This window comes from Balaenoptera acutorostrata, chromosome 3 (genome assembly GCF_949987535.1).
Source record: "Balaenoptera acutorostrata chromosome 3, mBalAcu1.1, whole genome shotgun sequence".
Classification (NCBI taxonomy): Eukaryota; Metazoa; Chordata; class Mammalia; order Artiodactyla; family Balaenopteridae; genus Balaenoptera; species Balaenoptera acutorostrata.
The window spans coordinates 172,581,986-172,596,221 of record NC_080066.1 but is presented as its reverse complement, the minus strand read 5'-3'; the positions used below and the strand labels follow the sequence as shown (position 1 = coordinate 172,596,221).

The 14,236-nt window shown below is 44.6% G+C and overlaps 1 protein-coding gene across 16 annotated transcripts in view; it reads right to left on the bottom strand.

The window, feature by feature from the left end:
• LOC103017035 (forkhead box protein N3) overlaps positions 1–14,236 on the bottom strand; it is a 269,854-nt gene that overhangs the window by 68,690 nt on the left and 186,928 nt on the right. For 12 of the 16 annotated variants that reach the window (XM_057543298.1, XM_057543296.1, XM_057543299.1 and 9 more), the window contains one exon: positions 12,084–12,148. In XM_057543298.1, coding sequence (XP_057399281.1) covers positions 12,084–12,148 — 65 coding nt within the window. Of the gene's footprint in view, positions 1–38; positions 1,369–5,645; positions 7,331–8,698; positions 8,830–12,083; positions 12,149–14,236 lie in introns of those variants that run through there. The other 4 variants (XR_009007542.1, XR_009007543.1, XM_057543312.1 and 1 more) reach the window with 4 other exon arrangements.

Here is a 14,236-nt window from a genome sequence, read left to right as displayed (position 1 = left end):
TATTTAGCTGAATGGATGCTATTCACTTAGAGATTCTTTATTAGTCAGGACTCTTGGATGTACACATACATACACAGACAAAAACACCCACGTCAAGCTGGGTTAAGTAAAAAGGAGAATTTATGAGCTCATCTAATCGAACCACAGGAAGGACAGTAGTAGAGTGGTCCCTTGTCTCTGCTTCTTTGCGCTGGTGCCATTTCTTGTACACTGGTCAGTTCTATTGATACATGGAAGGCCTTGTGATGACAGCACATCCTTTAGAGCTCCCATACCCAACAGAAGAAAGACCAAGGTAGAACTCTGGCCTGGGCTGGGTCATGTGCCTATCTCTCAACCAATCGCAGAGGCCAGGGAGCTCCTGTAAAAAGTTGGCACCTCTCATTTGTAATATTATGTTGCAATATCATGTTGGGGGAGCGAACAGTGGGCCCCACAAGAGAAAAAAGATGCCACTCATGCCCTGATATGGCTATTGGTACCCATGCCGTCCCTGTGAGCACCCCAATCAGGGCCTACAACAGCTGCAAAAGTTTAAAAGTGAAAACTTCCTTCATAATTGTTTCATTTCCCAACCATGGCAAAACTTAAAAAATGAAGTCTCTCAAAGTCTGAGAAATATGGTACACACAAATGATAAATGCAGAACTGGCTTTTCTATATGTCACAGGCTTTTTGTCTCTTGTCACAATGTCCTCAGAATCTTGTCCAACGTGTAGGAAATGACTCCATAGCCAAGACACTGGGTTAGAGTAGCCCTAGTGGCAGGTGTCATCAGGCACAGACCTGTGGTTCTAACACCTCCCTGCAAGGCGTATCCAATAAGCAGAATGCGATCATCCTGAGCATGCCGCATAAAAAAAAAAAATCACAGCCCAAAGAGGGGCCAACCATGTGCGCTACAGTGACCGTGAAGCAGGGGACAAGTTCAAGAAGATCCTTTAAACAAAGTTCTAAAGTTCCTTATCACTGCAAGTATGTCTCTCCTTCTTTCTCTCCCTCTCCCTCCCATCTTTTTTTTTTATTTTTTAGTTTTTATTTATTTATTTTTGACTGTATGGGTCTTCTTTTCTGTGAGGGCTTTCTCTAGTTGTGGCAAGCGGGGGCCACTCTTCATCGCGGTGCGCGGGCCTCTTACTATCGCGGCCTCTCTTATTGCGGAGCACAGGCTCCAGACGCGCAGGCTCAGTAATTGTGGCTCACGGGCCCAGTTGCTCCGCGGCATACGGGATCCTCCCAGATCAGGGCTCGAACCCGTGTCCCCCGCACCAGCAGGCAGACTCCCAACCACTGCGCCACCAGGGAAGCCCCCTCCCATCTTTGAAACGAATCTTTGCAAATAGTTCGTATTCTGGCACCATCAAGACACTAAGAGGAAGAAACAGGAATACAGATCACAAACTATTCCAACCCATCCCCAAGGAAACTTCTTCTTCTGTGTCACATTTCTGCAAGATCTTAGTCACTCAAAAGCGTCCGTGAGAACAGCTGGTGAGGGCTCAAGTTCTCCTCCTCCTGTGCATATCTTGTGGACATTTGCCTTCATGTAGCAGGAGCTTCAGAGAGGCTGAAAACAGTCTTAAACATTCCTGAAGATGTAACATCTGTTCAACTGGGCAAGGATTTTTTTTTTTTTAATGTTGTTGTCTGGGGGTGGAAGGAATTGAAAACCTCAGGAAATCGCAGAAATGCTATCATAAACATAATGAATTCTATTCACTGAACACAGTAATCACCAGGCACTGTGCTAGCCCTGTACATACACTATTTTAATTCTCACAAAATCCCATGAAGCACTACTATCTGCTTTACTGGCTGGAAAGGCTTGAACAATCGGATAAGCTGCTTGAAATCACGCAGCTGGTGGACGGCAGAGGTTGGCCTTTGCAGCCAAGACTGGCCAGCTCCAAGATCCATACTCTTCTCTCCCATCATGCTGCCTCCCCTGGAGGGGAAGCAGTGGTCATGGCAGCTACACTCGGAGCACCTACTAAGTGCCAGGGACAATACGCAGATCGTCATCTAATCTTTACATATAATTATATTCATCTTGCAAGACTGGTATTTTTGCATTTTACAGCAGTTCAAAGAAGTTTACGTAACTTTCCCAAAGTCAGAAAGCAATTAGGCAGTAAGGCAGGGAATGGATCCAGGTGGGCCTGAATTGAAAACTGAGGTCTTTTATCCTCATACCATCTTTTGTGGGATGGAAACACCAGAGGAAGAGGGGCAGGGGGGTGGCAGGGGAGTCACATCTACACACACGCGCGCACACACACACACACACACACACACACACACACAGGCATACACTCCTGACCTATCACACGCAGCGCAGCCAGTACTACCCAGGGGTTCTCAGCCACACCTTTTGGTCGTCAAGGGAACCAAACAAGAACACAAACTTGACCTCTTGCAGTTTACAGGTGGATGCTTTTAAGTTCACTTCTGAAACCGTGATGTGAACATTTCCCTTAGCCTATTCTAAAAAATTCTTCTTCATTGTAAGCCTCTTGGCAATTGTATTGAAATATTTCTAAACTTCCATCCACGCACGGTTAAACAGGACTTCAAGGGGGCTGACTTTTTCAGTTGTATTTTAAGATTGAGCACTTTGATAAAAGCAGGTTCTGCAGTACAATACGATCCAAAGTTCTCTAATCTTTTTATTTTATCATCTGTACGATACAATTTAATAGACAAGGAAAACATTTTTAAAGGCTCCAGAGATTAAACTATAAGGAAATATTCCTGTCACTGAATTGTAACCCGTGTAAAACTATCTTTATCTCTCTATTTCCTAGTATAAAATTCAGATACACTCAAATAAAATATTCATTCTGATAAGAAGTGCACCCTCTCATTGCATTAATCTTTGAATGACTAATTTCAGGATTTCCCTTTCTCTCTTTCCTCAGTCTTTAAAATATCTTAAAGTTAGCTGTTTGCAAGAGTCATGTGAGGGGACAAAAGAAGAAAGGAAGCCCCTTAACTACTCAAACAAAAGAAGACAAGCATTCATTTCTATCTTTTTGTCTCATCGTTATAAATTGCTTTTAAGCATTATAACTGGATTCTCCCCAGCCCCAGTCTGCAAAACACAGCAGGCTGTCTGTCTAAACACCTAAAGTGCAAAGCTGTTTAGAAATATTGATGCCATTTTGAGCCAAAGATGAGTGTGAGCCCAGGTTTCTGATCCTGGCTCTGTGACCTTGAGCAGCACAATTGCTCCAGGCCTTATTTTTCCCATCTGCAAAACGGGAGTAATAATACCTAAGGCATAAAGCTAATATAGGAATAGTGTAAAGACTATATACAGCCAGACACAAAAGGTCACTTACTGTCTGATTCCATTTATGTGAAACGTCCGGAATAGGCAGGTCCATAGAGACAGAAGATTAGCAGTCGTGCCCTGAAGGCCCTAGTGCCACTTTAATCATCAGAGCCCACAGGTGGCTTTTCTTCAGCCCCATCCATCCCCCCGACGCCCGCACTGGCTTCTCTGCAGAGTGGCTGCTCTTGCCCAGTCCCCCGTCTCTGAAACTCTTTCCCTTCATTTCAGTGATTTCCTCCAGTTTCTGACTAAGCGGCTTCTTTGATGTCATGGTTGCTTGCTGCCAGCTGCACTCCTCTTTCTATCACAAATCTAGGTCTTCAAGATGGAGCTTTCCCCTCTTTTTCATTCTATAACCCCCTGAAAATCTCATCTATGCTCGTAACTTCCACTGTCATTTCTGGATTGACAACTTCTAAAACTCCCTCTCGGGCCCTGCCCTCCAATCTCCTAAACTCCTGCCCCAGTTTCCACCTTCCTCTGGAAACAGCAGAACCAGCTTATACCCACCCACCCGGCAGGGGCCTGGCCCAGAGGAAGCTCTCAATGCCAGGTCCCTGGTAAAGCTGGCAGCTCCTTCTGGCCTCCCTATTTCTGTCTATAGGGCCGAGTACAACACTGGATTTTCATGAACAGGGTTTCTATGGACAATGGTACAGAGACTGGCTGAAATTAAAGTCAGATAGGAAAACACAGGCTATCTGGCTGATGCTTTCTCAGTGTCCATGCCAGGCTGCAGACACTGGGAAGTTGGGGCAAATCTGGATTCCCAAGAGACAGTGAAGGATTTTCCTGGTGGCACAGTGGTTAAGAATCTGCCTGCCAATGCAGGGGACATGGGTTTGAGCCCTGGTCCAGGAAGATCCCACATGCCGCAGAGCAACTAAGCCCGTGCATCACAACTACTGGGCCTGCACTCTAGAGCCCGTGAGCCACAACTCCTGAAGCCCACAGGCCACAGCTACTGAAGCCCGCGCACCTAGAGCCCGTGCTCCGCAACAAGAGAAGCCATCGTGATGAGAAGCCCGCACACCGCAACGAAGAGTAGCCCCCGCTCGCCACAACTAGAGGAAGCCTGCATGCAGCAACAAAGACCCAACACAGCGAAAAATAAATAAATAAATAATAATAAATTAAGGAAAAAAAAAAAGACAGTGAAGGTCAGAATTCTATCAAAGGCTTCTTTTAGAATTTCATTTCCTGAGTCAGACAAAGACAAATACTGTATGGTATTACTTACATGTGAAATCTGAAAAATACAACCAGCTAGTGAATATAACAAAAAAGAAGCAGACTCAGATGTAGAGAACAAACCAATGGTTACCAGTGGGGAGAGGAAAGGAGGGAGGGGATTAAGAGGTATAAACTATTAGGTACAAAATAAACTACAAGAATATACTGTATAGCACAGGGAATACAGCCAGTGCTTTATAATAACTATAAACGGAGTATAAGCTTTAAATATTGTGAATCACTATACTGTACACTTGTAACATATAATATTGTACAACAGCTATACTTCAATAAAAAAAAAAGACGGGGGTAAAAATAAAACAAAACTGCATTTCCTTACAGTTTTTAACTAACTTAGGAGCATGTTCTCAGTGACCACACAGAACTTGAGTGATGAGAAGAACAGAGCAGCAGCCCTTTAACTTCACTTGATAGTAAACAAAAATAGCCAGGTGACTTTATTATTGTATTACATAAATATCTTTACAAATAATTCAGGGCAGAACAATAAGACAAACAGGCCAAGAGATAAGGGCTCCTCCAAAAAACCAAAGGGCTTCTGCAGGCCAAACAAAGACAGAAGGCAATTAGCACTAGGGGGAAAATGTAGAGAGGTTTTTTTGTTCCCTTTCTGTTATTACTGTCATTTTTTTTTTTTGAAATGGGTATGCCTGGGGGCAAGAATCAAGAGATTATGCATTAGGTGGATGCCCTCTTTGCAAAATGGACAAAAGAGTCAGCTTGTGGAGCAGATTAGATGAAAGAAGCCAAAGAGCCCAGAGGCTGCAACCAAATGGGAAAGCAATGTGTAGGGGAGGGGCAGGGTAAACCCGAACAAAACCTTCAATCTGTGTCTTGATGGAGAGAAAGAAGGAAGCGTCTGGACCAGAGACCCAGGCCATGCAGACACCCTGGTTCTATCAGACAGGAAACACTGGCGAGGCTGGCAGTGTGAGTGGACATCATGCAAAGGAGAGGCTTCTGGGAGACCGCTCCTTTAAGGAATTTTGGAACCTTTCACCCTGAATACGCCAGGCCAGGATTAACGATCAAAAACCTTGGGCACGAAACAGAGTCAAAGGTTAACTTCACTCTTTATTAAGTGTTTGTGAGGTGCCAGGCCAGGCACTGGACTGGACAAATGTTTCCACGTTCACACCTTCCTTTAATCTCTGCAAAGATTCTGGGGAGCACAACTCGTAGCCCCATTTTACAGACACTTGAAACTGAGGCCCAAGGTCAAACAACTGGGTGCCCAAAGAGAGAGGGATTTAAACCTGGGCTGATGTGGTGCTGAATCCGTGCTTTGTTGCGTGGTCATCTATGCACCTGCTGGGTATGTACAACTGTACAGCAAGGGGTATAACTCAGTCTTTGTGAGCTGGGGGACCTCACACGGAAGCAGTCCTATTTGAAAGGAATCTGATATAAAGAGTTGAACAAGTTGTCTTTCAGATCCACATATAAATCCAATAGGATCCGGGGTATCCCATCTTTTGCCCTGTTCTGAGAATCACTAGCCCCAACAAATGGACAAGGGAAATTTTAGCAGCGAAGAGAAACAGCACAGGGACACCACATTCAGAGGATGCTAGCCCTGTTTTCCTAAGATTCATAGTTTTGTACAATGATATAATAACTATGGGAATTCAGCCTGTTCTCAGGGCTTTACTGATATGAATTCATTGAGTCCTATAAGAACCCCATACGGCAAGCATGTTTATTATTATCCCCACAGAGAGGGTTAAGCCAGGTGCCCACGAGGCCAAGATGGGTCCTTTCCAGGTTGTCCAAATCTGTAGTATGTTGCCTTCCTACGATCCATGAGAAAGGGTCTGAGAAAGGGTTTGTTCAAGGATCAAGATGTAGCCAGCCAACCATCACCCTGTTTCCTCTCCTTGGGCCATCCGCGGACACTGCTGGCTGAAGGTAGCACTCCTCCCGCTGAGCTACGCCTCGAAACCATTTTGACCCACTTTACTATATTTCATTTTTTCTTGTCTTTTTTTTTTTTGGTCGCACCACGCAGCATGCAGGATCTTCCCCGACCAAGGATCAAACCTGTGCACCCTGCAGTGGAAGCACGGAGTCTTAACCACTGGACCACCAGGAAAGCCCTTGACCCCCTCTAGGGAAGTTGCGAGTATGGCTCAGAGCTGTAATCCGCAGGAAACCCCTGCCACTCCTGAGGTCCGCTCCTTAATTCACAGGCAAGAACATGAAATCCTAGGGGTGCCTGAGTTTTGCCCAAGGTCAGAGTTTACCAAGTGGCAGAGTTGGGACCACAGCCAGGTCCCCTCACTGGTAATCCAGGGCTCCTTTCCACAGGAGCTTGTTTCTGATGTACTGACTACTTGCTGCTGAGACTTTCACAGCCCCAAACACAACCAAAGGGAGGTACTGCATACATTTTACCAGAAAAAACCCACTGCGGAGCTATGGGAGAGGGTAAGGCATAAGGGTTGTGGAGAGCGGGCAATACATAATAGGACTCCCAGGAAAATAAGCGCATGAAGCCGGCCTAGAACTTGGGAAGCTGGCATTCCCCAAAGCAGGTCATCTACTGGGCATAATCAACTTCCTGCACGTTTCACACCAGTGGCAAGCACATCTGTGCGCTCATGGGGACAACGTGCATCTGACAGCAGAAGAGCTGGTTTCCTTTCCCCTATCTGCTCTCGGGCCTGCGGCAGCTCAGTCCTGCTCTGTGCACTGAAAAGGCCTGGAAGGTCTTCTTTCCATTTCATTAGCTCATCCAGGGGGCTGTCAGAAGTGAAAAGAAATAAGCATCTGCTAGGCATGTTAGGGAATTTATTTTAATTCCACCCCTGCATCCTATGGGAATAGAGTTAATAATAATTAGTGGCCCCATACAGGAGGGATAGAGAGGAGAAAACCGGAGGGAGGGCCCGGAAGGCTGGCAGGGGGTTGGTACCTAGACAGGTCTGCATGACCTGTGGTGGCATCAGGGCCTGAGCTGCTTTGCAAGAAGGGTTGGGACGTGTGGTCTGACCCCAGGATGGGCGGTCAGTGGTGGAGGGGGCAGGCCCTGGGCCTCCCAGGGGAGTTCCAGCCTAATCTAGTGCCTGACACACAGAGACAGAGACTAATGAAATGCTTGCAGGTGGGGCACTGTGTGTAGGCCCAGACGGTCAGCTGGCTCAGAGCTGTAAAGGCAGCAGCTTCTCTCTGAACAAAACTCCGTGGGGAGCTCGGAGGCCTATAAAGCCTATGAAGGCCAAAGCGGGGCAGACATGGAGGATCGGATGGGCGGCACCTCGTAGCAACTCCTAGTAGAAGAAATGATGTGAGCCAGAGCAGCGATGCCGTGTGTAGCTGTGGGATGCACCCTCCAGGGGGCAGACCCTGAAGGGTCAGACCAGAGGTGAGGAATGTCTTTAATTAGGAATCACTGACTCATTAAATAATTCATTCAAGGGTGATAAAGTAACCTAATTTTAAGTTTGATGGGTGAAGGGAATATGTGTATCTATGTGGCAGAAGGAGAGGGGGGAGTTCGGGGCCAGGGAGTTTGGAAGAAAACATACAATAGTTTACTCTTTTAATTAAGAAAATAAGAGATATTATAACCTAAGAAATTTAAAAATGTACTTCACAAGGACACTCTACTCAATACTCTGTAATGGCCTATATGGGAAAAGAATCTACAAAAGAGTGGCTATGTGTAAATGTATAACTGATTCACTTTGCTGTACACCTGAAACTTACACGACATTGTAAATCAACTATACTCTAGTAAAAATTAAAAAAAAAAAAGATGGTTAAAAAAATGTATTTCACACACAGAGACTGTCACCAAGACACACAGAGACAGGCAGAGGGGACAGTTGGGGACACCTGTCAGCTGGCCACTCCTGAGGGCTCTGAATAAGCCACACTTATCTGTTGGGCCCCATCCTGGGTCCCCTTTTAACAAAGGGTTTGTCCCCTTCTGGCAATCAGCTAGGTTACTATTGTACAAGATCTGAAGTGCTCTCTACCCACTGAAACTGCTAACATACTAAAATGTCTCTAGCAGCCTAAATGGCATTTAAAATAAATACTGTGAATTGATGAAATGACCAATTATGTTAAGTACCCATGCCTGGTGTAATCCAAACTGAATCTTACCCCATTATCCTCAAAACTGCAAGATGATTCAGCAGGCCCTCTTGCCAGTGAATCTGCGAGAACCGAAACACAGAGGCCGCCCTCAACAGGACCTCGAGCGCTTCCAGTTAATTCTTGCAATTGCTTTTATGCTGGAAAAAAAGAACTGTACTACCTCTCTGCTCAACAGCTTATAAACCAAACAACTATTAGACAATACACATCGGTTCCCCACTGTACCAATTAGGTCATTCTGTTCCACTGATTTCAGGTTTTACCTTCCATTACTTCCTCTTTGGAAATCTCAGCTTTCTTCTGAAAAACATCTTGGAGTGCATGATGATGTCATTATTGCAAAGTGCCCGCAAAGCCCTCATTTCTGCATCCACCCCATAGAGCCCCCATCGCTCTCTCTACCTGTGGTCCTCTCGTGCCCCTGTGCTCTGGGCGTTTCCCTCCTGGCACCACCCCCATCTATTTACTTTTTAAGGCCTTGTACAAGTGTCAACTCTCCCAAGAAGTGACAGGCCCACGTTCCCTCCCTCCTGTCAAAAACAAGGCTCTGTCCTCGAAGCAATGGGGCACATCTGCTCATTTTGCTGCTTTTGGATTCTTTTAGTCTCAACCCGTAGGGTGACTTCACAGAGCAGGTTCTCCCCGGCCCCGTGCAGTCCGGTTTCGCCAATTCTGGTTGTAGTCAGGGCCCACGGTCACAGCTGGGCTTTACTGGCCGGCTGCTGGGTCCCTGTGTCACCCTGTGTGACCAAGCTTCACCTACTACCCTGCTTCTAGGAACTGGGTTTTTTAGGGGATCCTCCTGGCCTGCAATCCCAATCCTTGTGGCTGGAACCTAGTAACAGAGTTCTTTCCTAGTCTGATTATCTAGAAAAACATCCTCCTGCTTGCTTTAGACATAAAGAAAAAATGTGGACATATATTGAAAATATAAAGTATAAAGATGAGAAAGTGAGCATAAATCAGCTACATTTTCTTCTACTTGATTCTAAACTAAACCTTCCTCTGCCATGACTGGGCAGCTCCCTTCTTTCTATGCCCGTATCTTTACTGTAAAACTTTTGTTCGTGGGCATCAGCAACTTCTTGATGAGCCAGTACTGCCCGCCAGAGAAACACAAGAATATGACACAAATGAACTTATCTATGAGACAGAAGCAGACTCACAGACATAGAGAACAGACCTGTGGTTGCCAAAGGGGAGGAGGGGTGGGAAGGGGATGGAATGGGAGTTTGGGATTAGCAGAGGCAAACCATTATATATAGAATGGATATACAACAAGGTCCTATTGTATAGCACAGGGAACTACATTCAATATCCTGTGATAAACTATAATGGAAAAGAATATAAAAAAGATATATATATATATATATATATATATATATATATATATATATGAATCACTTTGCTGTATAGCAGAAACTAACACAACATTGTAAATCAACTACACATCAATAAAATAAAGTGTAAAAAATATTAATTCAGAAGAACACACAGAGTTTAAAAAACCTTATTACAATGTAAGTGTCTCGTGAACGCTCTATACAGATACAGCAAATGAAGAAACACAACAGGAAAAAAACCATTAGCAAATCCCCACCCACACTCCAGAATGCTCACCACGATACTTCTGATTTTCACATGTACAAAAAAAGTAAATGGGATGTATTGAATTGGATGTGGATTCAACGAGCATCTGAAATCTGTAATAATTTAATTCTCAATGCCTAGAGTAATTAGGAGAATGTTTAACCCTATGTAGAAAAGAAAAAAAGTCTACCACCCATGAGACAGAATCTCACGGTGAAATCACTCAACTTCATAAACCTTACCAATTTTTCCCTCATGCTTCTGTCCTGCAGAAATAACCCAAAACTAACATGCTTAGAGCAAATCTTCCCTAATGTGGAATTAATGAATAAAAATCCTATAAGAAAATGCTCTAAGTAAATAAAATCCCTTTTGTGAAAATAATCCAACCATGAATGATATTCATATCATTGCTACAGATCTAGAGGAAAAATAAGGATGCACATAACTTTGAAATCCACTTGAAAAAACCCAAAGGCTCATCATAATCGGTCTCCATTTACACTTTCTGAAGGGAGAACAGAATAGATTTTTTTTTAAATTATGTATTAATTTTTGAGAGTGGAGGGAGTTCTCTTTTTTCTTAAATATTTAGGATATTTATGATGGTCGTTAAAATTAGGATTAATCAGACCTGCCTACCTAAATTTCACCTGGACCAAGCAAAGATGCAAAGAAATTCTTAAGTTCCCAATTTCACAGGCTATTAAAAAGACAGCATACAATTGTATGGCCTTGAAAACAATAGCACAAATGTGATGACATCTCTCACAATTGTTTGAGCTACTCTGGAAACCTGAAGATAAATGCCTCTTTTCTTAGCTACATACATATTCTACTCCTTCACACACATGGCTGGCCCTGGGCGTGTAACTTTTAGGGAAAAGAGGCGTAACAGCTCTAAACCAACCAAGATGCACTGAAACTCCACACCCTAAGCCCAGTACAGTTCCAAAGCTCTTGGCAAAACCAAATCCATCTGCTTTGGGCCAGTTGTGCCACTCTGACACCTACCCAATCAAGAGAGGCTAATGGGGAAGTTGGAAGACACTCGGGGGCCAGCCAATTCCAGCTGATCCGCAGAGCAGACATCTCCCCAAAGTACTTTCTCGAAGTAGTTAGCGTGCATCTTATGGCTATTTTTAGCTATGTGTTCTTCTTCGACTTTGGCCATTTTTAAAGAAACTTGACAGCAAAAGTAGAGATGAAAGGCGGTTTGAATTCCTTGAGTACAGGAAGTCGCGCAAGGCAGCTGAGGATGGACCGGACAGCAGAAAGAATGTCCCCCTGCAAATGATGCCGGCAGGGACGAGGGAGGGTGTGTGAACTCTGAGCCTCAGAACAAACCACAGTCACCCTTCCGGGCACACATGGACGTCAGGGCAGAGCAAGCAACAAGTGGATCTCCACGATGACCCAAATGCCAAAACACCCACAACATTCCTCACAGCCCAAGCACTGGAAACCTGTAATAGGGTTTGATTTTACCAGCCCAATTTATGCTATCGTTGCATCCTAACTGCCACATAATTCCAATTTCACCAAAGCAAGCCAAACACTTCTGGAATCTGACCAGTGACAGCAGACCAAAGAAGCCGTCTTATTTCAGACCAACAATTCATATCAACCAGGAGACGTCAGTAGGAAGAAATAAAGAGAACTGGACAAACAGAGCCAACCCACAGCAGTCACAGAGTGCCCGCTCTGCAGCAGACAGAACTCTCCCGACAGATACCAGGAGTGAAGGAGGAGTGTGGGGATGGGGGAGGGGGAGGGGGAGGGGGGGCCGCCAGAGACCTACCTTGTAGAAGGGCTCCATTTCTCTTGAAGAAGGTGCTGCCCGGCCAGAGGGGTGGACCTGATGTGCTAAAACAGAATAGAAACCAGCGTGAGGGCGAGCTTGTCTACACTCACTCAGCAGCACTCAGAACTACCGTTCCTCCAAACGCATCCTTCAAAATGGCCTCAGCACACTTTCCCAATTATGCATTATTTACACCCTCTGAAAATGCATCTTTAAAAACCGTTAGGGCTTCCCTGGTGGCGCAGTGGTTGAGAATCTGCCTGCTAATGCAGGGGACACGGGTTCTAGCCCTGGTCTGGGAGGATCCCACATGCCACGGAGCAGCTGGGCCCGTGAGCCACAACTGCTGAGCCTGCGCGTCTGGAGCCTGTGTCCCGCAAAGGGAGGGGCCGCGATAGTGAAAGGCCCGCGCACCGCGATGAAGAGTGGCCCCCACTTGCCGCAACTAGAGAAAGCCCTCACACGAACCGAAGACCCAACACAGCCAAAAAATAAATAAATAAATAAAGTAGCTATAAAAATGATCTCTCTTTTAAAAAAAAAAAAAAAAAACCGTTAGGCTTGTCTTATGATGAATGGGCTTCATATTTCAACGTGCAGAACCCGTCCATGTGGGTATTCAGGTTACTGTCCTAACCCTGCTCCCTCTTGGGCACTGAAATCATTGGCAGGTAAACAAAATGGCCACATCAGATGCTCAACGTCATAGCTTATAACTTTCGCTAATTGCTTCATAATTTGATGACTTTATGAGGCAAAGAACTCCCATCCATGTCTTCTGAGATCAGCAGGTTTTCCACTACTTCCTAGTGCCACCTGCCCATTATAAATACGAGCTTGCCTTTCTTGGCTTTTCTACCACCAAATTCTTAATATACAGATATGACCTTGATCGACTCCCTCCCTCCCCTGTCTTCTTGTTTCGTATCCCGTTTTCAATTCCTTGGCTTAAAATGTTGCACTCCATATCCTATAAAACATTTTGCAGATATGTTACCACTCATGGTCCTGTAACAGGAGAGGCAAGAAAAGACGAAAGATTAATGTATCACAATGACACCTTACTACATTTATAGACAAGCATTTTCACTGTTTTAAGACACCCAGTGAAAAACTTTTTAACCAAGCCGGTCTTGGAGTAGAAAGGAGGTGATTCTAAATCAAGGATTGGTTTAGATTAATGTTAGAAAGCACTTAGTCAAAATTGTTACTACAGCCAGCCCAAGAGGCAGTATAAATTACTTTCTCCAAAATAGAATGTGGCAAATGATACCGGTTAATGCATCATCTATCACCTTCAATGTTAAAAATAATTTAAAAGTTGGTCTAAATAATAAGTTTGTAAGTTTGGCAAACACGGACACACACACACACACACACACACACACACACACACACAGAATAAGAAATCTGAAGGACTATCCAATGAATGTTTCTAGAGTCAATCAGGGTCTCTAGTAATGCAGGGGAACAATACTGTTAACAAGAAGGAGAAATGCCAGTGACACATTCTGTTGACCAACATTTCGTCCCCAGAGGTACAAATAGCACACCAGGTATGGGGACATGGACATGTTACATGGTTGGTGAGGAGTAGAGAAGGAGGAAGAAAAGTGCTACAGCACACAAATACATCAAAGCAATGTCAAACGTGTTAGAAAACACACAGTATGAACCTTGATGTAAATGATAAAACTTTTGTTTTATCTTGGTTCGGATCCACTCTACTCAGAGTAAGTGAGGATAATGCATCCCAGCTATGGCTTCTCCTGCAGCCCTGATTCTCAGCTCTGGCTGCTGTGGCCTCTGAGTGGCCAGGAGTTGCACAGGACAACAGGAGATCTGGCTGGGGTCTCAGGGCTGCAGGATGATGGCAGCAAGCTGAGTTCTCTTCTATGTGATTCCTGTCCTATTCCGATTTGAGGCTGTTAAGGCTCAAAGTTGCATGAAGAATAATGTGCATTAAAATGCTTAAGATTATCTTTTAACAACCCCAGCCAGCTCCTGGGATTCTACCATCTTATTTTTATAAGAAAGCAGGAAATAGCCAGCTGGCTGTGGCCAACACTGAATCACCTGATTTCTAAAGATATTTAAAAACTGAGGACTTCATTATAGAGGAGTTGGCGCTTCTGGAGAATTCAATAATT